At 46.1% G+C, this 23,784-nt stretch overlaps 3 protein-coding genes across 5 annotated transcripts; 1 reads left to right on the top strand and 2 right to left on the bottom strand.

Annotated features, from left to right (window-relative positions):
• Positions 1-2,441: 2,441 nt before the first annotated feature.
• On the top strand, positions 2,442-15,367 carry ppp4r4 (protein phosphatase 4, regulatory subunit 4). 2 transcript variants are annotated; one of them, XM_018686811.2, is made up of 26 exons: positions 2,442-3,056; positions 3,609-4,051; positions 5,385-5,458; positions 6,879-6,981; positions 7,081-7,228; positions 7,505-7,578; positions 7,739-7,845; positions 7,945-8,052; positions 8,140-8,261; positions 8,337-8,459; positions 9,498-9,640; positions 9,730-9,849; positions 10,286-10,363; positions 10,616-10,699; positions 10,811-10,984; positions 11,080-11,185; positions 11,456-11,603; positions 11,696-11,840; positions 11,986-12,024; positions 12,120-12,191; positions 12,270-12,333; positions 12,473-12,547; positions 12,893-12,983; positions 14,153-14,214; positions 14,336-14,789; positions 15,104-15,367. In XM_018686811.2, the coding sequence occupies exons 2-26, from the start codon at positions 3,947-3,949 to the stop codon at positions 15,147-15,149; spliced, it is 2,865 nt and encodes a 954-aa protein (XP_018542327.1). In that variant the 5' UTR covers positions 2,442-3,056; positions 3,609-3,946; the 3' UTR covers positions 15,150-15,367. The 2 variants fall into 2 exon arrangements, with proteins under 2 accessions (XP_018542327.1, XP_018542329.1); XM_018686813.2 differs by having other exon boundaries at positions 2,442-4,051; positions 12,276-12,333.
• An 895-nt stretch (positions 15,368-16,262) lies between these two features.
• serpina10a (serpin peptidase inhibitor, clade A (alpha-1 antiproteinase, antitrypsin), member 10a) lies at positions 16,263-20,227 on the bottom strand. Of its 2 annotated transcripts, none has more exons than XM_018686831.2 (6): positions 20,067-20,227; positions 19,351-19,653; positions 18,979-19,272; positions 18,552-18,825; positions 18,231-18,378; positions 16,263-17,469 (listed from the first exon to the last, which is right to left on the bottom strand). In XM_018686831.2, exons 2-6 carry the CDS (start codon positions 19,643-19,645, stop codon positions 17,281-17,283), a joined length of 1,200 nt encoding a protein of 399 aa, XP_018542347.1. In that variant the 5' UTR covers positions 19,646-19,653; positions 20,067-20,227; the 3' UTR covers positions 16,263-17,280. The 2 variants fall into 2 exon arrangements, with proteins under 2 accessions (XP_018542347.1, XP_018542348.1); XM_018686832.2 differs by having other exon boundaries at positions 19,351-19,678; positions 20,067-20,189.
• A 457-nt stretch (positions 20,228-20,684) lies between these two features.
• On the bottom strand, positions 20,685-23,760 carry xrcc3 (X-ray repair complementing defective repair in Chinese hamster cells 3). Its single transcript, XM_018686833.2, has 7 exons — positions 23,566-23,760; positions 22,927-23,061; positions 22,633-22,845; positions 22,396-22,550; positions 22,090-22,302; positions 21,659-21,696; positions 20,685-21,404 (listed from the first exon to the last, which is right to left on the bottom strand). Exons 1-7 carry the CDS (start codon positions 23,618-23,620, stop codon positions 21,191-21,193), a joined length of 1,023 nt encoding a protein of 340 aa, XP_018542349.1. The 5' UTR covers positions 23,621-23,760; the 3' UTR covers positions 20,685-21,190.
• Positions 23,761-23,784: the final 24 nt, after the last annotated feature.

Genomic DNA, 23,784 nt, shown 5'->3' on the forward strand with positions numbered 1-23,784 from the left:
CTTTTGACACTATCCTGCCAGGCTAAGTGGGATTTTTCCAGTTTGGTGGAACGCCACACTCTTTCAAGCCTATGTGCTGTTTGTTTCAGTGAACGGGTTTGGGAGTTGAACCATGGAGCTTGCCTCTTTCTCTTTATTGTTCTCATTTTTAGGGGGGCGATGGAGTCTAGAGTAGTACACAGTGAGTCTGCAACACTGTACAAGATGATCAAGCTGGGAGGGAGTAGCTTCTGCTAAATTAAGATGAAGCACTGGATCTAAGTTAGTGGGAATCATTTCCTTGAATTTAACTACTGTATTATCGGAAATATTTCTAGTCAGGATGTTTTTACCTCTTTGTTCAGCAATATGAATTCAAAAATGATTAAAAAGTGGTCTGATAGAACGGGATTCTGTGGGAAAACTGTTACATGTTCAATATCAATACCATAAGATAAAACAAGATCGGATGTGACTGAAATAGTGAGTGGGTTTATTTACACACTGAGAGAAGCCAATACAGTCTAGTAATGAGGAAAAAGCAGAGCTAAGGCTGTCATTGTTGACACCAACATGAATATTGAAGTCACCTACAATAATAACTTTATCCGTTCTAAGAACCAAACTCAACAGGAACTCTGAAAATTCAAATAAGAAATCAGAGTATGGACCAGGAGGACGGTACACTACAACAAATAAAATTGGCTTTAATGTTTTCCACCTTGAGTGTGACAAACTAAGAACAAGACTTTCAAATGAATTCTAATCGAGTTTAGGTTTAGGGTTAATTAATAGTGGAGTTGAAAATGGCTGCGACTCCACCTCCACAGGCGGTGTCTCTGGGAATGTGAGTATTAATATGACTGGGGGGGGTTGATTCATTCAGGCTAACATACTCATCCTGACACAGCCAGGTTTCAGTCAGACAGAATAGATCCAGATGGTGATCTGATATCAAATCATTAACTAGTACAGCTTTGGATGAGAGAGATTTGATATTGAGTAATCCGCATTTAATTATTTTATTTTGCTGAACATTTGAGGTGGATGTGCTGATTTTTATTAGATTATTGTGACTATCGCCTCTTTTGTTGATCTTCGATTTAGTTAATTTAAATGGTCGGGGGGCAGACACAGTCTCTATGGGGTAATGGAGGGGTGACTGCTCTAAAGGAGGCACAGAGAAGCGTGTAAGACTGCAGCTCTGTCTCCTGACCTGAACTCTGGATTGTCAGGACTTTGGCTTCCTAATAAACTCTGTCAGATTTCTAGATATCAGAGATGCTCCATCAAAAGTGGGATGAATGTTGTCTCTCCTAACCAGACCAGGTCTCCGGTTAGGTCAGGTCTCCGCACCGGCTACAGGGGGCTGTTTAGCATTAACTGCTGAATTAGATGCCATGGTGCAGAGCCGGGATTCTAATTCACTAAGCCTTGCCTCAAGTACAGCAAACAGACTACATTTATTACACATACCATTATCATTAAACGAGGCAGAGGAGTAACTGAACATCTGACACGCAGAGCAAGAGAAGGCAGGAGAGGGAGAAGGAGAGGCCATGGTTAGAAGAAGTGACAGAATACGCTTCCCGCAGCACGTCACACGTAGTGATAGCGCTTGTACCAGGTCAGAGGTCAGAGAGAGGAGGTCAGAGGTCAGAGAGGCTGTTCATGGAAATAAATTCAGTTTATACAGAGCTGCGGGACTGATCCTAAAACCAGGAAGTGAGTTAGCATGTTAGCACTTCCTGTTCCCTCGTCCCAAAGTCAGTGTGTTTCTGGTCAAATGTCTGAAATAAGGTCTGTGGTTTTAACACAAGCTCAAGACATTTTCAGGTTTTATTCTCCGACATAAAATGGGTCAGTAAATCCCCCACTCCTGATGTTTGAAGCTTTTACATGTCTTAAAAAAGGCGGTTGCTAACGAGTGTCTCAATGAGACTACAAAGGTTGTCAGGGACGTTAACATGAAAACCCATCTACTCACCAGTCCACCTTTACAGCCTCGTTGTGTTTCTACTCACGCTCTTTCAAACTCTCACTAACTTTCTAAGAAGAAAGGCTTTTGTAGAAGAGCTCAGAGCTAAATGAAATGACCAGTTGGAAGCTTAGTGGTGGAGACGTTGACGTCATTTGACCGTGGTGTAGTTGGTTTATAGCCTAACATTAGCTTCTTACTTCTGGAGATTGGATTTAGGCTTCAAACATCAGAACAGTGGTGTTCATCTGTGAAGATTATCTGATCAACTAAACCTGAAGGATCAGAAACTTTAGCTGCTCACAGCTGATTTTATGTGGAGAAACCAGGCTGATGCTAACTTCTGGATCGGGATCATGGTGTCAAAGGTTCAGAAGATAGAAGACTAACCTGATCTGGATCAACACAGGTCCACACCTGGAGGAGACCGGTATCACATAACAACTTGAAACTGCTGCTCACAGCTCAGTGTTGTGTGTCGTCACTGTGATACACACACATACACACACAAATACACACACCTGTTATCACACTGTCTGTCCATCAGATAACAGATCACCTGTCTCCAGGTGGGGGCGGTGTCTGACTGATGTCAGGTGTCCAAAAGATCCATGTTTCCACGGTGATGATGAAGAAGATGATGAAGAAGATCTGGACTTTGTGAATGAATCTGGTCACTAACTGCCAGCCGTTTCCATGGAAACCGGTTCAGCTGCTGCAGTGCGGGGCGTCAGCCTCCATCCCGTCCGGTGCTGCCTATCAGCCGGTTCTGGTCCGGTCAGCCGGGTTTAGTCTGGGTTTAGTCCCAGTCTGCGGTATCTGCATTCTGCAGCAGATCACAGATCTCCGTTCAGATTTCTGACAGTTCTACCGGTTCACAGTCCAGCCGGATTAAATCCAGACTGCAGGATTTTATCATAAAATCCGGTTTGAGAAAATCCACCAAGACGCCGTTAGTGCAAATGAACTCTCAACTTTTCTAATGCTTGCCTCTGCTCGGTACCGCCTTCCGTGTGGGAGCGACGAGACGGACCTGGGTTTACAAAGATCGACGTTTTACTGAAATATTTCCTCGGTGGTGTTCCTGGTGTAGGCCGAAGTGAGTGGGTCGTACCGGTTTCTAACATCTCATTTTTGAAGGTTTTGTGGATCGGTGGGTTTTATAGAGGAGCACAGACGCATTACAGCACTAAAATTTTAACGCAGTTCGGCGTGACGCGCCTACCGCAGAGGACAGCCGAGCTGAAGCGGGTCAGGATTTTATCTGAACAAATGTTTTCTGTGTTGGGTGTGTGCCGAACCGAAGAGGAAATCATGTCGATTTGTTTTATGTCTGATGTTTGAGAATTTCTGATTATAAATCTCATTAATTAGTAAATAAATTATGTAATGTGATTTTTGAACGGAGTCTGGCGTGACGTTCCCTCCGCACAGAGGAGGTGATTTGACTGAAATCAGAGCTGCCGGCAGATGGAAGCGTTGATGTGTGATACTCGTCGGTTTTAAGTTTTAACTGAAATCAGCATTAAAACGTAGATTTCTTTTTTTAACGCAGTCTGGTATGAGGTTTCCTCCGCAGAGACAGCGCTCAGCTGGCTGTGGACCTGCCACCTGCTCTCACGCTGACCAACTGGGATTTTCTATTCAACAGATGTTCCCCAGAAAAGTGGAGATTTGACTGAAATAATCGCAGCTCGGAGGACAGAGTTAGAGCCGAACAGAGGAGCGGACGGTGTTGAGCTAAGAGCTGCAGGTTGGACCTCTGACAGGCCGCCTCAGCGAAGACGCCTTAAATTATTAGAATTCTGAACGGAGTCTGGCGTGACGCCCCCCCACCCCACCCCCACCGCTGGGATCTCCTTGGAAACCGTCAGTGACTGTGACCCCCTCCTCTCGCCTCTCATCAAGGATGGTCGGAACCGAGACCCGCCGCCCGCTCTCCCTCTAACCACCAGGACCGAACCGGGCCGCCGGGCCGGCAGTGAGCAGATGTTCTCCGGCTCCAGGATGAACCAGGCCGGCCTCCTGTACGGACCGCTGGACGAGCTGCAGGAGCTCGCCTTCATCGAGAGGCCGATCCGCAGGAGTCTCAAGGTAATTTTACACAAGAACATCACACACAGGTGGGCCAGGTGAGGGCACGCGCTGGGAGACATGAGAAGTGATAATGATGATGAAGGTGATGAAGGTGATGATGCTGTATGAGTCAGTGGGAGGAAGATCAGCAGCAGGAAGCAGAGGGAGACCCGAGATCTGCGCAGCGTGACGCAGTTTCTGTCTGTCTGTCTGATAGACAGGTGGAGAGAGAGAGACAGACAGACAGGTGGACAGGTAGAAAACCTGTCTCCCTGCAGGAATAAACATGGACTCAAAACAGTGAGTATGTACAGAGACCAGGACATCAGAGACCAAGACAGACATTAGAGACCAGAACAATAGAAACCAGGACAGAGACCAAGACAGAGACCAGGACATAGACCAAGACAGACATTAGAGACCAGGACATTAGAGACCAGGATAGACATTAGAGACCAGGACAATAGAGATCAGGACATTAGAGACCAGGACAGAGTGTGAAAGTGACAAATAAAGAGAAAGACGGGAGAAGAACAGACTGAACTCACTCGTCCACTCATTCACTCGTTCACTAAGTAGAGATCAGTAGATTCAGCTTTCAGACACAGGTACTGGTCGTTATCACTGACAGCTGCTCAATGGCATTTTTCTGAGCAGAGGTAGAAACAGTAGAAACAGTAGATGGGTGTTGGAGTGTGCAGTTTGTGGAAATATGGTGGAAACGCTTCTTTTTTTCCTCACCTGACTGTGGAGGTGGAGGGGGCGGGGCTTCAAGGGTGATGATGTGAGGGGGTGGAGCATGGAGGGGGTCTTCTTAAGGGAGGAAACCCCGACGTCATGATGACACACACACACACACACACACACACACCCATCTCCTCCCACACACACACACACATATATTTCTCTGTGTGTGGTCTTGCTGGTGTTGTGGGGACGTGTTGTTTTCTTTCAGGAGAAAAATCAGAAAACTGAGTTTCAGTTGTTGAAATTATTTATCATGAGATAATTTCACATCAGTCGCCTGTCTGAGGTTCTGGACTGTGGTCAAACTAAAAACTTAAAGATATCAATATAGTATTGATCAACTAATTGATTGATCACCTGGTTGTTCCAGCTGCAATGACGTCTTCTAACCAAACATCAGCTGTTTTTTCATGTAAAACCTGAATCTGTCAGTGGAAACTCTCAAACACAAACATACAAGTGTTCACATTAAAACACACCTGTGAACTGAGTGGTGATGTCACACAGGTCATCCCAGGTAAACAAACAAGTTATCATCATCACATCTAAACAAAATAAATGTAAAACACACAGCAGTGAGTTTGTGTGTGTTGTTTCCTGTCAGACCGCTGAGGAGATTGATCAGCTGACTGTGGACGAAGACCTGAATGACATTGAGAGAGCCGTCTACCTGCTCAGGTGAGAGCTGACTAATGCCTGTAGAAACATGGTCATGTTTTCTAGTTATTTAATGACTCATCACTGCAGTGTTACACAGACACACATCTGTGAAGCTCACCTGTACAGCTCACCTGTGGGCACTTTGATGGTTTCACAAGTCAATGACAGTCACACTCCGCCTCTCCTGCTGTATTCAAACTAGTTTCTGGTTGTTGTCTTGGGTCAGAGTCAAGACAAAGCCTGAAGAAATAAAAATCTTTTATTGATCCAAAGATTTCACCTGTCAGAGGCCTCAGGTGAAGGAAGAGACAGTTTGGTCTTCCACCTGTCCTCCACCTGTCCTCCTTCCCTGTGACCCAGTAAACTCTGAAGCTAATTAAACATCATGCTGCAGTCTGATCCCAGAGGATCTAAACTAGTTCACTGAACTCATTCAACGTCTGGACTGAAAATCTGAGACTTGCTGGAGAACTGGAGCCTGCAGGACTCACGGGAAATGGACTGAAGAGGATCAGGATCTGAGCTCAGGAACTCAGATGTGTTTCTGAAAACAAAGCTGGAAGTTGTTGTTGTTTTTTTTAAGTATTGTTTTTTGGTTAGTTATTAGATAGGACAGTAGAGAGAGACAGGGGAGACAGAGTAGGGGAATGACATGCAGCCAAGGTCTGACCAGATCTGGAGATGAACCAGGGTCCAGCTGCTCAGGGTACTGAGGCCTATGTGGTACGCACCCTAACCCGGCCATCAGTTCATCCCCACTGCAGGAGGTTTAACGACCAAAGAAAAACAGACTGACAATGTCTGGACTTCATGGATTCAGATCCAATGTCACTCCTATCCATCCATCCATTCATCCATCCATCCATTCATCCATCCATTCATCCATTCATCCATCCAGCAGCTCTGCTCTGAGCTCTTCACTGTGTCTTGTGAGTCCAAACAGTCAAAACTCATTTCACCACCTGAAGCTCATGACCACAGGTTTGGGCTGAAATGTAGATTGACTGGTAAATTGAAAGTTTCACCTTTCAGATCATCTCCATCTTCAGCTCAAAGGTCCGAAACAACGCATCACTGCTGACGCCGCACTGATCCATCCGCCCTCACTGTGAACGAGACCCTAAGCAGCTCACCCCCGACCTGGAGCAACAGTCCCATTTTCAGCAACCATGGCCTCAGACTTGGAGGTGCTGACCATCATCCCAACTGCTTCACGGTTCGATGTGCAGCGATGCAACATTCCCAATCTGGGCACTGTCCTCACCTCAGCTGCCCCATGAAATCCTGTCCATGTGGATCACAAACAGGATTGGAGACAGGGACAATCCTGGTGGAGTTTGACACCCTCTGATTGTTGTTCAGCTTCAGGCCCTCGTCCTCTTGATTTGTAAACATTCTCATATCAAATATTTTTCCTCTGTGTTTATATTTCTGTCAGTGTGGGTCAGGAGGTGCAGAGAGCGAGCGTCATCAGTAACCTGCCCGGTCTCGTCCGCCAGAATCCAGCTGAGACATTTCGTCGGGTCGTACCAAAGGTCCGGGTACGTGACACAAGTCAGACTGTGTGAAGGCAGGCAACAGAGAGCATTCTGGGAATTACAGGTCAAACAGGAATAACCTGTCCTGTCTGTGTGACTCAGGAGGTCCTGAACGGATCTGGAGCTGAAATCCAGCTGGCAGCAGCGGCATCGTTTTTAACCATCCTACAGGACGACATCATCCTGATCCACACCCACACCTACTCCATCCTGAAGACAGTCCTGCTGCACCTGAACCACCGAGACACAGGTAACATACCTGAGCCACCGAGAAACAAGTAACACACCTGAGCCACCAAGAAACAGGTAACACACCTGAGCCACCAAGAAACAGATAACACACCTGAGCCACCGAGACACAGGTAACACAGCTGAGCCACTGAGACAAGGGTAACATAGGTAACACAGCTGAGCCAGAGTTTCATAGACTAACTGATTTTTATGGCTGATCATCAGCCCTGAGGTGTTTTCCTGATTCTGACGTTGGTGTTGATATTGACGATGTTGATGTTAACGTTGTTGACAGTTGTAAGCAACGCCTGGTTAGAGACTCTGCTGTCGGCCATCAACGCATTACCCAAGGAGACCATCAAACAGGAGGTACGATGATCAGGGTTACTGGATCCACCTGTTAATTATTAATTATTGATCAGTTTTAAAGCAGTTAAAGGTACAGAATTACATCATCAGCTCAATCTGTCTTACTCTATACCTGTGTCACTCTGGAGCTGTCTCACTATGTACCTGTCTGTCTCTGCAGGTGTTGAACCCTCTCCTGTATCAGTCTCAGCTGTCTCACTCTCTTCAGGCTCGTCTGGCCAGCTGTCGCATTTTAGGAAAAGTCGCCTGCAAGTTTGATTCCCACATGTGAGCTTCCCTCTCTGAAAATTATTGATTATTGATTAAGCTGATACTGTTGATATCACACCTCGTCTGACACTAACAGGTGTGTTTTCTGTGAATCAGAATAAAGAAGGAGTTGTTGCCGTTAGCTCGATCTTTATGTCAGGACGTGGAGTTTGAGGTCAGATCTTGTATGTGCCGTCAGCTGGAGAGCATTGCCAGAGCAACCGGGTAAACATCACCAAACACCAAACAAACAAACAAACACCAAACAAACATCCTGCTGTGGTGAGACAGTGTCTCCTGTCTGTCCTACAGGGTGGACGACACCAGGACAGAGCTGCTTCCTGAACTGGTGGAGCTTGCTAGAGATGAGGAGAGCAGCGTTCGCCTTGCTGCCTTTGACACCATCATCAACCTGATGGAGATGATTGACAGCGGTGAGTCATTAAGTGAAAATTTTAAAACCCCTTCCTCTTTACAAACCCCACATTTAAAGTCTGCTCTTCTCTCAGATGACAGACTCCATGTGGTGGTTCCTCTGGTGATGTCGGTGTGCGAGGTGTCATCACAGGCAGACGAGGCCGTCATGGCCTCTTTGTCATTCCAGTTTGGGAAGCTTTGCAGTGGACTGGCAGGTGAGACTCATCACTGATGTCACACAATAGAAACAGCAAAGACAATAAAAACAGACTCTGGTCAAATTAGAGCAGAATAGGCCCAGAATATCCAGGTGAGGACAAGCTAAAACTGAATCCACACAACTATGAAAGAGCAACTTCAGGAAAACGCTGTCTTGCCAGGAAAAGGTAGACCAAGGTCTCACCTGGAGCCAGGCCCAATTGGGGTGCTCATCATTAGGACCCGGAGGCCAGGTTAGTCTTAGTGCCATGGAGCCTGATCTGGATCTGGAAGTTGTAGCCAACCAGCTTGTCGTGGCAGTAACCAAAGAACCTGCAGGTGAACACTGGCTGTGAAGGACGTTGTCGAGCTGAAGGAGTCCTTTCAGGCTGGGCGGTCCAGGGGATCACTCAGCCTGAATGTCAGATGGACTGCAGCTTCTGTGGTCACTGAAGTTAAAACTGTGAGTGACATGGAGTCAGGAGGGGGAGGCAGGGCTCAGTCCAGACTGTTTCCAGTGGGAAGGAGAACCACTGATCTGGATTGGGAATATTTTCAGACAATAGAAGGAACACTTGACTGTTTCGTCCTCCATAGAGGAGTCAGAGCTGGAAGATTTTAGGGACTAGCAGATGGTGGTTTCCATTTTAAAAAGGGGCCGGATGATAAGCTCTGAACATCAGGTCACACTGCTCAGCCTCTCTAGGAAAGTTTGTCAGGCTACTGAAAGGAGACTGTTGCTAATGTGGATTCTGCCCTGTTCCTGGATCAGTGGTCCAGATGTGTGGTCTTGTAGGGATCCTGGAGAGGTCATGGGTGTTTGACCATCCAGTCTACATGTGATTTGTAGACTTTAAGAGGGTCTATAACAGCGCCTAACAGGGTATCTTGTGGCGAGTACTGTGGGAGTACCAGGGCTGTTACAAGTCCTTTAGTCCTTTCAGAGGGTGTTGGACTCCACCAAGATTGTTTCAGTTTCAGTTTGTGGTTTTCATGAACATGTGGACTTTAGAACTGATGAGTTGCAATGTTTCTGAGGAGACGTTGTGTTGCAGGCTCTCTGTCAGACGAGCAAAGGGGCCGGTTGCTGCAGAGGTTTAAGGTGCTGTGTGTCACTGGTCTGCAGACTGAAGGAAACCAGATGGACATCAACAACGAGTCAAAGCTGATCCGCTGCAACTGCTGCTACAACTTGCCGGTAAATTCACACACACTCAGCAGAGCTTCAGAGTTCAGGTCAATCTTTTAGATGAGTGATGTTCCTTTTTACTTCCTCTCTCTCTGCAGGCCATGGTGGTGTTTGCTGACTCAGCCCACTTCCTGTCAGAGCTTTACCCATCTTTCTCTGGTCTTTGCTGTGACCCAGAGGTCAGCGTTCGACGAAGTGCTGCAGCCAGTTTCCACCAGGTCAGATCATGTGATGTTATGGCTGCTGCAACATGAACAAATAACATCACAATATTTTATCAGTTTTTAAAGTTTGAACAGTAGTGGAGTGAAAAATGTAAAGGTTGTCCTGAGGTGGCGCCAGAGGAAAGATCATGGAGTCATTTAAATCTGAAATCTAAAATCTAAATGGGTTATCCTCTGAGGAGCAAGAAAGAGATCAGGACATTAATGACCAGTAGCTGCTAAGAGATCATGGACATCCTTGGGTTCTGCCTCTCCTTGAAGAAATACAGCCACAAAATTCAGTCGACAGGAGATAAAACACAGAAGTTGTTTCGTAACTTTAATAAAAAAGTTCTTCTTCTAGTTGCTAATAGTGTGTAAGAAAAGCTGTTTTCTCTGATGTCACATAATGGCTTCCCCTCTTTCCATTGGCATTTCCCCCACCTGTCAGGTGGTGAAGTTGCTCGGTTCAAACGTCCACGTGGTCCAGAAAGAGCTTCTGGTTCTACTGCAGGACGATGCTCTGGAGGTGAGTCCACACTCTGTCCTTGCTGTTAGCATGTAGTAAAACATCAGCAGTATGTCACCAGAACACTGCAGTGTGTTGTCCTGTTTTTCGGTCTGGTTTTTGGAACAAGTTGTAGCTATAAAGCGACTAATGTTTTTTTCCTTTATTGAGGCCTTGCCGAGACCATACACACCTATATTTTCTCCAGAACATGTAGTTTTTTAAATTTCAGATGTCAGTTTTCATTGTGCTAAAACTTCCGTCATTGTTGAGGTGCTGGATGCGCTGATGAATCACCTAGAGGAAACTCTGGAGGCAGTTTTGTCCAGAGGAGAGAACCTGACACTGGACAGCAAGGTGAGAAAACAAACAGCCAACGTTTTTCTTTCTTTTCCCATTTCTTCTCTAATCTTAGTTCCTCTGTGTTCTTACACGTTCTCCTGGGGTTCTCTGTTGGTTCCTCATCAGTTCCCGGAGTTACTGTCAGCTCTTTTGTTGGCGGAGCAGAAGGTCGGATGTTCTCTGCGTTGGCGGCTGCATGAGAAGCTGCTGCAGCGTTACAGCTGCCTGGCGAGACTGCTGCCTGGAGAACTGCTGCACCAGAGCTTCTCCCCTCGCATCTTCATCATCCTCACCACCAATGTCAGCACCAGAAGATACCACAACACGTGACACAATACCACAGGTAAAACATCTGAACAGACAGATAAACTCTCCTCTGGTTGTTGTGGTTTCAGAAGGTGTTGCCTGTACAGAAGGAGGCGGCACGAACGTTCTGCACATTTCTGCGCTACAACCGCAAACAGGAGCAGCGTCAGGAGATGATGGAGCGACTGATCCAAGGTCAGAACTCCTCAGTCCTGCAGTCACAGGTGCTCTGAGTACATCACCTATGAACAGGTGCCCCCAGGTACCTCAGTGATGTATTTTTACATGCTTTTTAAAATCCACATCAAACTCCTGAAAGTTAAGGGATTTCTGCAGTTGTGTACGAGGCAGAAGACTCAGGTTTTGTCTTTACGTTGAGAAACACATTTTGAGAACATGTTACAACCTTTTCCAGTATATCAAAAAATCATTGATGGTTCATCTCGGTATGTTGCTGATCCTCAGATCTGGCTCAGGGTCGGAGCTACTGGAACCGTCTAAGGTTCCTTGACGTTTGTGAAATGGCCACTGAGATTTTCTCCAGAAAATACTTCAACAAACATTTCCTGATTCCGGCATTGGAACTGGTCCATGACCCCGTCGCTAACGTCAGGTAGTTCTGTCAGAACTCTGGCCAGGGAGGCAGCTAAAATCTGTCTGTCTGACATCAAATGTGACTCACCTGTCTGTTATCCTGTCTGTCAGATACAAGCTGTGTCAGTTGTTGCCCAGGTTACGTTCATCACTCCGACTGCCGGCTGATAAACAACTACTGCAGCAGCTCGACTTCTGTGTCCAGAAACTCCTCTGCAGAGAGAAAGACAAGGACGTGGTGGCAACCATCCGCAAGGTAACACCCACACTACCTGAGACCAGTCCAGTCAGTCAGAAGAGTATATAGGTCTGCGATGAATCTAGTCGACAGAGACCACTCCAGAACTTTGATGATGATGATGAATGGATAATGGATTAACTGTACTCATCATGTTTTTCAGACAGTGTTGGAACTGGACAAACTGGACCTCACAGAGCCTGTAAGCAGACTGTTTTATGAAGTCCTGTAGAGCTCAGCTCAGTGTTTTGTTTCTGTTACGTTCTCTACATGTCTTATGCTTTTATCTGCTGTCAGTTTCATAAGAGGCAGGAGAGGGATTTACTGGACCAGAAGAAGGAGAAGGAGGAGACTCTGTTGCTGGAGATGGTGAGTCTGAACCTGACAGTCCATCTTCAGTCCAAATCACTGTCTGTTTTGTTTTAATGACGCCTCCTCTGTCGTCAGGAACAGCTGGAGCGACAACAGAGTGAAGGGAAACCTAACTCTGAAAAACATCCAGAGAGAAAACGTGGGTAAAACTGTCTTATTTTTGCATGAAATGATTGACAGGTGTTAGAGGTTTAATCTGAGGATTTGTGTGTGAATGTGGATTACTGGGTTTCTTGATCTGACTGTAGTCCTGCCTGTAAACTGTTGGTCTTTGACAGGAAGGGAAAGTAAGACCAGTCTGTCTGCAACCAAATCCATGTCTGTGTCCTCATCTGGAGCTGCGTTGTCCTCTGGTAAGGCATAAATATGAATGGAGACGAGTTGTGAATGTGTTTGTCAGTGATACCACTGAACAAAAACTTCCAACAGAATCTTGTGTTTAGTGGCTGAGGCCTTTTCAACACACCTTCCCATTAAGACTGTAGATATACAGAGTATTATCTCCCGCAGGAGCAACAATGCACAAAATCAACTTCATGTAAATCAAAATGTGCCCTGAGAGTTTGGAGTAGTCTGGAATAGTTTAGGATTAGTTATCTGAACAGTCATAGTTTGGTAAATACTGTAGTAGATATTTTCTCATTTACATGGAGGTGTATCAGAACAAATTATTTAAATTATGTTCCTTCTTCTTACAGGTAAGGAGATGAGGAAGGCTAAATTGTCAAGGAGTCGATCCCTTAGCAGTCAGCCGACAACGTCCAAACCAGCCAATTCAGACAGGCCCCTGTAAGACCCACCAGACCTCCTTCACTTTAAACTGTCACTTAACACCAGCAACACGTTTAAGTATCTCAGGATTTTGTTGGGGGATGAGGGTAAATGGAAAATTAGACTGGCAGGTGGACTGGTACTGCGGAAGCTGTACTGGGCTATTGTGGCTCAGAGGGAGCTGATCCTGAAGGTGAAGATCTGGATTCACCAGTGGGGGTCTGTTCCAGACCTAAGCTGTGGTCCTGCTCTCTGGGTGGTGACTGATGGTGGTTCCAAGTGGCTGAAATAAGTTTCCTTGGCAGGGGGTCAGGACTCGTCTGAGAGATCCAGGAGGAGGAGAACCACAGCTCCTTCATGTTGAAATCAGCTGATGTGGTTCAACATCTGATCAGGAATCACCATGAAGAACTCCAGTGTTTTATTTGAACTGCTGATATCCGTTAGAAAACTTATTTCTGGTTTGAAGAACCAAAGACCATCTCAGTATAGTTGTACATTGCAGCTTCTCTCTGGAGCTCTAATAAGAAGCACTAAAATGCTCTGCTGTTTCAGAAAGAATAAACTTTAGTCACTGAGCTCTAATGTCTACACTCAGGAAGGCTGTGTAGTGATGTACTGGCTTCCTTACATAATAAAGTTAATAAAGTTAAAACAGCAATAAAAAAAAAGTAAAATGGGACTTTAACAGTTGAGCAGAAAATATATTTACTTTCTCACCTCTTTCTGAAGCTTCTTCACTTCTCTTGTTCTTCATTCCATCTTCATCACTTCCTCTCCCTCTTCTGTCTTGGACTTGGACCTTCTCCTAGGTCCTCCTAACAAACCTCTAACTGGCACCGTCAGGATCTTTGAGGACATCTGTCTATAACAGCCACCAGTTTCCAGCCAAAGAGGTGACGGAAACACAATTGGTCTGAATGAAACTTTTAACACCATGATGGCAGTCTGACAGGAGCAGAAAGGACATTACAATGTCCACCTTCTTATTCTCTTCTGACCTCTAGTGGTTTTCCCTTGATGTAGACGTGCACTCGGGGTGTGGTCGGGTGTGGACGGTGACATCACTGATGGGCAGGGTTATTCATGCTTGTCTTTAAGTCATTTTAAAGTTTTACCTGTTGGTTCTGAAAAACTCAGCTTTTTTCTGAATGTTCTGTTTTCTGTTTTCTGGTTCTGTGATTCAGAAAGGTCAAAGAGCTGAGCAGTGCATCTGGACCTGGAAAGTCCTCCATGTTACAGAGCAAAGGTACCACCTCTTCACATACACTTCATCATTAATACTGCCTAAGATCAGGGATCAGTTTTTAGGACCATCCCAGTCAGGACACCCCATGGTCTTTTTTCTTACATCACATCCTGTGTTATAGATGACTCCTTGAGGACTGCCCACTTCACCCTGGCAACCCAGGCCACCTCCTCCATGCCGGTCCTGATCCGCAGCAACACCACCAGCCTTCTGGACAGGGCCAGTACATTGGACCACAGAACTAGTTCCATAGACCACAGGGCCACTTCCATAGACCAGAGAGACCATAGAACTGGCACACTGGATCACAGAACCAGTAACATGGACCATAGGAACAATATGTTGGACCAGAGAACTGGTTCAATGGACCACAGAGCCAGTACCTTGGACCAGAGAGACCATAGAACCAGTACTTTGGACCAGAGAGAGCATCGGACCAGTACCTTGGACCAGAGAGACCATAGAACCAGTACTTTGGACCAGAGAGAGCATCGGACAAGTACCTTGGACCAGCGCAGTAAAACGATGGACCGGGGATGCGGGATTAAGGACAGCCAGTCCAGAAAGCTGTCAATGTGAGTTCTAGTTGAATCATTCTGGTGGTAGAACCCGACAAGTTGGTAGTTCCACATGGTTTTTACATTTTGGCACCCAAAGACCCGTCATACTGGCTTCAGGAGAGCTGGGATAATTTGATGTAGTTCTCATGCTGTTTTAGACGTGTTCTGGTTTAATCCAGATTAGTCTTGTTGACTTGGAATGGTTTAACGTGGTTCAGCGTCTGTCCAGGACAAAAAAGTCAGATTTTAAACTTTGTGTTTTCAGTTTTTAGAGGTTAATAATCTGACGTTTGTGTGTTTCTTGATTTTTTGTTTGTTTTAATCAACAGAAACAGGAAGTCGAACTCTTTCAACATCCAGTCGGGACGAGACTGAAGATGATGATGTCATCATACCTCCACCAGGCCATCAGCCAATCAACAGTCAGGGAGCGATTTCAGGACATTACTCAGAATGCAACAGGACATCATCTCTGCCTTACAGTGACAGAGACAGTAGAGTCTGACTTCTATTTGTATCTACTGAGCACTGTGTATTCTAATGATTTCATCCTATCACCTGATTGGTTCAGTAAATTCCACACATGCAAGCTGTTTCTGTGTTCTTATTGGTTGGTGATTTCATCTGCTGACGTGTAATTAGTTGGATGAATGCTGACATCATAGGACAGATGTTCCGAGTGTTTCTACTTCCTGTTAGATCAGGTTTAACAAAACGTTCTGATCTAGTTTCACTGATGTTCTGTTTTAAAGGGAGACGGATCATTATTTCAGACAAACTTCTTTTGTGTTACAATAAACAAACACAATCTGTTTTAACTGATAACAGAAATCATTGTTGTTCTCGTCCATGATGACAACATCAAACATTCACAACCTGAGATCTTCAAAATATGAATTGACACCATGAAGACAAACAACAAAACAAATCTTCTTTACTTTCCTTCATTAATCTGTCAGACTGTCGCGGCTCAAACATCTGTGCAGATGTTATTTCACCTAAAGCTTTGTGTCACTGTAACAATCAGAAACTTAGCTGAGCAAAACAAACTGCAAATCCTCACAATAAAACAACCAATCAGCTCTGAGATCAGTCACAGCCAGGTGTTTCCCAGCATGCACTGAGCAGCTGTCCTGACATCATGGCTGATGTCAAGGATCGATTGAGCCATGATGAGCCTCTGATTAAAGGTGCAGTTGGTAAAAATAACTCATATCCACAGAGGCTAGTTTTTAAATAAAAAATCATAACCTCCAGTTTGACCCAACTGTCGTTTTAAAAACTGTGAAAAAATTGTTTGAGACTGATCAGATCAGAAATCAGACAGCAGTCTGTGGAGTAGTTTTAGTTGTTGGTGACAAATCAAAAATGATGCAGCGTTCTATCTGTTGATTGGGTAGAAATATGTGATGTCACAGTGATGTTGCTGTGAGATTTGATGACATCATGTGTCACATCAGCGAGTTTTTACAGAACCAGAAAATGCAGTTGGAGGAAGTGACGTATTTTAATGTTTAATGTTTTACAGTGCTGATATACTGCAGGTGGTACACGTGTTTTTAACGTTGCTATATTTAAACAGAGTAAAGTGTTATGAACTATGCACAGCACATATGGTATCATAGTGGCTGTCATGCTAACATGCTAATTAGCTTTAAACATAAAGTCCAGGTGAGGCTGATGAGATGTCATCAGTTAGTGTTTTAACTCAGTTGGTATCAGAGCATACCTGTCTCACCTGACACACCTATCTCACCTGTCATCCAGGACTCAAAGAGCTGTAGTTACATCTGTGACTCACACTCTCCAATTCTGTGAGCTACCACTGAACTACAGGGAGCAGCAGTGGTTGGTAGTTTAAATACTCAGGGGGTTCAGAGAGCACAGGTTCCCTACAAAGCCTGACCTTAACCTTTCTGACCTTTTAAAGCAAAGCAGCGTCAACTTGTGACCCGTCGTCACTGGTTACAGCAACAACAACCAGACATTAACTGAGACCACTTTTGATTTATATTTCACTCATTTTAAATGTCTGAAAAGATAAAAATAAAAAGAGATTAAAAACACAGAGCTAACTGCTAACATCAGGAATAATGTTTACCATGTTCATCATCTTAGATTAGCATGTTAGCATGCTAACAGTAGATAATTAGCTGTAAACACAGTGTTCAGCTGAGGCTGATGGGAATGTCATTAGTTCTGTAAATAACTGGACAAATTAAAACATTGACCTGATGATGGCGGTAGAGGAAACCGTCTGTGGAGACTCCTTCATTGTCTCAGGACCGTTCAGATTTATCTCCTGACATCTCAGGGGGTCTTGACCCTCGGGCTGGGAAACACAAAGAGCTCCTAAAATATTAAACAGACCAGAATCTACTGGCAGTAGAATGACACGAGAACACAGTTAAGCTGCCATGTTATCATTTTAAACTGTTAGAAACATGAAGTTTGACAGGTATGACTCAGGGGGCGGGGCTTAGCAGCCTCAGGTAAACTGATATGGTTATTTCTTGGTGGGGTCGACCACTCGGCCCATGAACAGCAGATTGCCTGTGGTCTGCTGGTACACGATAAAGATGAAGGGTCTGTTGATGGTCAGTCGAGGAGGAAGAGTGGAGAAGACGCTGACTCCGCCCCCTGCAGTGATGTCATCACCGCGCTCGTCAACAGAGATGACAGATTTATGGAAAACCTGAAAATGGGAAATCAGAGAATTCACAGGTGATAAAGTGAAGTTCACCTGTGGAGCTTTTTACAAAGAACTGGTTAAACTCAGTGTCTTTATCATCCGAGAGAAAATTCACGTTACAGCAGAGTAACAAACAACATAACGAGATAAGGATGTTAGATACCCCTGCTGGACCACCAAAATACCCCCCAAATAGAAAACAGTATCTTTCACTCATTTTAAATAGGCTGCAGCCAGGAGACATGTTCTGTGTTTCGATGATCAGACTGAATCTTCTGTTTGTTTCTGGCTGCTAGCGTTAGCATTAGCAATACAGCTAACCAAAGCAGGAAACAACCTAAAGAAACCCTGATCCCAGAACTGTGACAACGGCAGAGTCAAACACCTGGAGCTCTGACGTTCACTCTTCTTCATCACCTTCACCTCCTCAGATGAGACTGCTCTTTTTCTTTTTTAAGGGTAGTTTCCAGCGACTGACACTTCCTCTTCCTGAGGAAAGCTACCAGGTAAAACAACAGCTCCCTCCTCTTCCTGTTTTGATCAGATGCTGTTCCCTACGATGGTTTCATTATTCTACAGCCGTTACACTCAACGTTTACTTGAAAATGATGAGTTCACCTCTCAGCACTCACCTGGTCACCGGGGGACTCAGGATTAAAGGGTTAAAAAACAGGTTTGTCTTTTTTTTTAATCTCTGCAAGTTTTCATCTGTCAGATCAAAAATCAGAGGTTTTGAACCTGGAACATTCTTACTCTTCACTCACCTGTGAGAGTCTGGGTCCTTTAGCCCCACCCATGTTGGTGATGTCAGCATTGTCCTGAAACACCTGAGTGATGTCAAGAGTTTGGAGGACGTCCTTCAGCGAGTAAGAACGTTCCAACAGGAAGCGAGGAAGCAGCACCTCCAACTTCCTATTTACAACATTTACACAACAAGGTTTTTTATCTCTGAAACTGAAGCATGTTTCTGTTCAACAACACACGACTGTAATTTATTTTTCCTTAGTTTTAGTTCTGTTGTATTAACATTTCTCTGTTGTTTATGTTGATGTGAGAGTTTCATAGTAAAGGAAACAGGATCTCACGTCTTCTTCAGCTGTTTGATCCAGGCCTGGATCTTCTCCGCTGTCACTTCCTCTTCCACGGTGGTGACGTCCACGTCTTCGTCGGGCAGCACGACCAACATGGCCATCCCGTCTGTCATTAGCAGCTTCAGCACGCCAGCCTTCACTGAGCTGTCGTAAGCCAGGAAGTATTTATCAGCCCTGAACATCATGGTAACCATGACAATGTGATACCTGTCCACGTAGAAACGCTCCTCCTGAGACAGGGACGAGTTAAAGGACGGACTGAACCGAGCTGAAAGAGAAAAGAAAAACTTTATTCGTATAGAAAAAAAAATCTGCTGGTCCTGGTCTTAGCAGAGTCCCAGGTGTTAGGGTTCCTCCTCAGTGTGGCCCCACCCCCTTCTCCGGTGACTCCACCCTACAAAAGGTAACAAGTGATACGTACCCTGGTATGAGGCGGCTGTGGCAAGCAGCAGCTGGGTCTGGGGGTCCAGGTTGGTCACCAGCTCCTTGATCTGGTCTCCAGTCTGCTCCTGGGCCCAGCGGTTGATGGTGTCGATGGCTTGCTCCGGTGATGTGTAGGCCAGACTTTGAGCGGTCCCCCCAAACTTCGTCTGAACCAGGTCCAGGTAGGACGAGGACACCTGGAAGCTCTGGGCGGGGAAGACAGCCACACCCTGCTGGAGGTTCATGGCTGTGCCCCCCTGCAGGATGGTGGTCCTCAGAGTCTGAAACAGATCTGAGAGCAGCAGAAACTCAAACTTCTGTCCCTCACCCACCCCACATCCTACCCCTGATCCCTTAGGCCTGGATCTACCTGGGAGAGTCTGCGGGTCCAGTCCGGTCAGGGTGAGTCCTTGGAGCAGCTGGTCCTGGGTCGGCCCACTGGTGGCATTCAGCAGTGCTGTCAGTCCGGTGGTCAGTGTGAACGGAGACAGGAAGACGTTGTCGTCAGTCCGGCTGGCAACAGCTCGGTACAACCGGGCAGCGAAGTCCAAGTTTCTATTGGTCAGGTCTGCGACGGATGGGTCAACCGTCTGAGAGGAGACCGGACTCAGAAGGTGGTGGAGGAGGAGGAGAAGGACGGAGGGGGTGGAGGGAGTCATGGTCATAGCGCCCACTGCAGGAGGAGTAAGGAACAGACACTGATCTGAGGTCAGGACCAGGAGCAGACTGGAACCAGAGGGCGGGGTCTGCACCGAACCGATCAATGACAACTGAAACATCATCGATCAGAACTGTGAGACTTCCGGTCCACGCCCACTGTTTTTTTCTTTTTAAACCGTTTTTCTTTGTGTCTGAGAGGTCTGGCTTTTAAAGGATTATTTTTTCCTGTTTGGATGCTGAGGATATTCCTGATCAGTCCAGACCGATGATATATCTATTGATCAGCTCTCTGCTGCTGTCTGCACAGCAGTAACATTACTCTGATCTGATCGCTCTGTATCGATGATGTAATCTATTGATAAGCAGCGGGTGACCTGCAGCCTGTCCGACAAACAACCGGAAACAAACAAACGTCATCAATCTCACCTTCAGTTGATCTTCGATCTTTAATTTTTGATCAGATGTCTTTCTGCTCTGAAGCTTCACGAGCTGCGCATCACCGTCTGGCTCGCGCCCCGATCACCGAGGGAAACAACTCAATTTCCTGTCCCCTCTTTTCAAAATAAAAGTCCCGTGCAGCCGCAGCCCCAGATAAAAACGGAAACTTCTCCTGAAAGATTATTCAACATTTCCTGTGTGTTTCAGCAACATCAAACAACAACAACAATAATCAGTCAACAACACAAATGTCTCAACAGAAACATACAATTACTGTTAATTATTATTATAATCACTTGTTTACTGGCAGAAATAATGACTCAACAAATTATGTATAACTAAAATGTCTCCTCGTTTCAGGTGATTCCCAGTCTCATCACTGAATCACTCTCCTGGTTTACTTGGCTTTCATCCACATCTCATGGTCTTCTTCAGAAGATGAAGGACTTTGGACTTTCAAGAAACTGATAGATTAAACACAAAGCCCCGAACAGTGGAGAACAAAACTATAATTCAACAGAAAAACAAACCCGACTCTTTAGCTAATTTTAGTTCAGAACAAACTAGAATTTTCCAGGTTTGATTTACAGGAAGTTAAATCTGAGCTGTTTTCACGCTTTTATTTTAAAAGGAACAAAGCAACATCCGGTTATCTATTGTACTCTACACCGTGCTTTACTGAAATCAAACCGCGCAGGCGCACTGACCGAAACATGACGGCATTTTCGTTATTCGACGTTAGCAGAAGAAATTAACAGGAGGAGAGTAGAACAGAGTAAACAGAATGAGGCCTCACAGTCAACTGTCCACACGTGTGTTTACATATAAACACACAGGTTGATCACTGAGCTGATTTCTGGTGAAAAGGCCTAATCCAGAAGTTCCATTAGAAAACCAGTGATTTTCAGTCTGATCAGTCTCAGTTAAAGAAGCAGCTCAGTGATGTGTTCAGACACCTCAGTCTGTGTGTTGGGTTAGGGTTAGGGTTAAAATACAGACTCTGACATTACGTGATTAATTTATTCCTACATCACCTCTCACACTGTGTTTGTAAACAGGAACATTTCATAAATGTTTCAAAGGGAGTTTTGAATGTATTTATAAACTGTGGTTTATCTGTCGACCCCTCGGACTCCCTCCCTCCACACGGCAGCGTCTTGTCCATCTCGGGCCAGGTGAGGAGCGAACACCACCTCCAGCCTGCGGAGGGAGCTGCTCTGGTTGCCACGGGTGATGGTCCCCTGGAGACGCTGCATCATCAACCGCACCATCACCTGATTGGCCCAGGCCAACCCCAGAGCAGGTGACAGGCCAGAGGACGGAGGACTGAGACGGGAGAAACGACAGGTTCATACACAGTGATCACATTTCAATAAAACCAGATCAATAACTGATCAATAAAAAATCAATCAATCAATATCATCAACAGGTTATTCAAGGACTGAAGGTAGAAGATCCACAGGAAGGAAGGAGGGAAGGAGGGAGGAGGGAAGGAGGAAGGAAGGAGGAGGGAGGGAGGAAGGAGGAAGAGACAAGGCAGAAACAACATGAAACGTGTCATAAACGTTAAAGGTTTTTACCCCAAACTGTCGTCCAATGAGTTGAAAACATCTGTGACCTGAAACAGACATGTTATTGATTATTGATCTGTGATAATCAATGAGGGGCAGAGAATCAGTGAACCGCACATGCTCAGTCAGGTGTTGACATAATCAAATAAAACCCAACGTTGGAGCTGCAGTACCACGAACCACCACAGGCTGAGTGGAGGCGCTGTGACACACCTGTGAGCAGGACCAGGTGTAAACAGATCAGCTCCACCTGAACTGCACCTGGATCACCTGTCTGACAGGTGACGTATCTCACTTTAAATCTTTTCAACAGTGTCAGAAACACCTGAACGCATCATGTTACATTCACTGGTGGCCGAGGATGAAACAAGTCACATGATTGGAGCGCGTCCAATCAGGGAAGAACAGGTTGATGCAGAGGACAGGTGTGTGTGTGTTACCTGGTTGATGCAGAGGACAGGTGTGGTGAACTCCTGGCTCAGGTGGTGCAGTGTGGAGGATAAGGTGAGCAGCTGTTTGTTCCTTTCCAGCCAATCATCAGTCAGGAACTCAGACCTGAACAGAGCTGCCACCGAGTCCACGACCAGGAGCCGGACCAGACCACGAGCCAGAAGGAGGGGGACCCGCTGGGACAGACACACCTGGAGGGAGTCCTGAGAGAGAGACAGGTGAGAGAGGGAGACAGGTGAGTAACCACTAAGTCCTCCAGCCTCTGATCTGGTCTGAGATCAGCAGTGGGAACTCACCAGATCAGCGGCGTGTTCGATGTAAACGTGGTCACTGAACTGGAGTCTGTTGATCAGTGATGGAGGAACGTCAAGGCGAAGAGACGACTGTTCTCTGATCAGCTGCTGTAGACGCCTGATGGGAAACGAGTCCTCAGTGCAGATATACACAGCTCCTGTTCAACAGAGACACGGTGCGTTCACTGACAGGAGATATACACGGCTCCTGTTCAACAGAGACACGGTGCGTTCACTGACCTGAGTCCAGCCCTCCGTGCTGCTGGGGGTACTGTACAGACAGGCAGAGCTGCAGAGCCAGCTGAGTCTTTCCCGCTCCGCTCTCTCCAGCGAGCTCGGTGACACCCCCCACAGGCAGACCCCCCCTAAGCAGCCGGTCTAGGATGGGACAGCCCACACTGAGTCTGAGGCCGGACTCGAACCTGCGACACTGTCCGCCATGGAGGAGGAGGGCTGAGAACACACACGCAGGTTAACACACATTATGACATCACACCATGACGTCCAATCAGACGGCGGCGTTGGCGGCCTGACCTGGGACTGGAGGGTGTCGTCTGCAGGCGGCGGCGGCGGCGGCGAGCAGCTGCTGGACGTCAGAGCGGGACAGACCGGTGAGTCTCTGCAGGTCCGGACCGGAGACACATAAAACCTCCCTGACGGACTTCAGGGCTGCAGGAGAGGACACACCTGGTTACCATGGCAACGGGTTTAGAGGCCGTCGCCTCATCTGCCTGTTTTTAACATGAGCTGAACCTCTGAGCGTCACGAGGACCTGATCCAGAACTTGAGGTTTCAGGGACCGTGTGGAGTCTGGATCTGTTACAGGGAGGTTTATTAAGACAAGAAGACTGAAACTACAACAGAAGCTCAAACCAATCTCCATATAAAATCTGGTGGTTTTCTGTAAAACATTAACATGAAGAATAACGTTAAAGGACTGAGTCAGAAACGTAATAAAGCCCTAACAGGATTAATACACCTGTTCATCTGGTCCAGCTTTTCATGAGGCTCAAAACAAACTGCATTTTAAAAAGTTATATTCAGAATGAGCCGATGTTGACACTGAGACTCAGAGTTTCAGACTCTGTGTTCAATAATGGTCTGAGGTGACCGCACTGGACGACAAACAGAAACCTGATGTTTTTGAATGGAGTCTGGTTCAGCGGCTCTCACCTCTCCTCGCGGTGGCTGCGATCCTCGGGTTCAGTTCCAGTTGATTCCAGTTCATCTCCCGGCTAAGGACATGCTGAACCGCCGCTGATCTCCAACTAAATCTACCGTTTGTTTGTTTGTTTTTCTGTCCGCGCGGCTCCACGACAGACAAACACCCGCCTGAACACTGGACGTCATCACTCACCGCCGGGTCGAACCATTTACGCGAGTCTGTGGGGG

This window comes from Lates calcarifer, linkage group LG7_1 (genome assembly GCF_001640805.2).
Source record: "Lates calcarifer isolate ASB-BC8 linkage group LG7_1, TLL_Latcal_v3, whole genome shotgun sequence".
Classification (NCBI taxonomy): Eukaryota; Metazoa; Chordata; class Actinopteri; family Centropomidae; genus Lates; species Lates calcarifer.

Coding starts and splice junctions, on each gene's coding strand:
- ppp4r4 (XM_018686811.2), top strand. CDS start 3,947: ATGTTCTCCGGCTCCAGGATGAACCAGGCCGGCCTCCTGTACGGACCG. Junction 7,846..7,944: donor TGCAAGTTTGATTCCCACAT/GTGAGCTTCCCT, acceptor TCTGTGAATCAG/AATAAAGAAGGAGTTGTTGC. Junction 9,850..10,285: donor CTGCAGCCAGTTTCCACCAG/GTCAGATCATGT, acceptor CCCACCTGTCAG/GTGGTGAAGTTGCTCGGTTC.
- serpina10a (XM_018686831.2), bottom strand. CDS start 19,645: ATGACCATGACTCCCTCCACCCCCTCCGTCCTTCTCCTCCTCCTCCAC. Junction 18,826..18,978: donor CACAGCCGCCTCATACCAGG/GTACGTATCACT, acceptor TTTCTCTTTCAG/CTCGGTTCAGTCCGTCCTTT. Junction 18,379..18,551: donor ATCAAACAGCTGAAGAAGAC/GTGAGATCCTGT, acceptor TGTTGTAAATAG/GAAGTTGGAGGTGCTGCTTC.
- xrcc3 (XM_018686833.2), bottom strand. CDS start 23,620: ATGAACTGGAATCAACTGGAACTGAACCCGAGGATCGCAGCCACCGCG. Junction 22,846..22,926: donor ACGACACCCTCCAGTCCCAG/GTCAGGCCGCCA, acceptor GTGTGTTCTCAG/CCCTCCTCCTCCATGGCGGA. Junction 21,697..22,089: donor CTGTCCTCTGCATCAACCAG/GTAACACACACA, acceptor TGTCTGTTTCAG/GTCACAGATGTTTTCAACTC.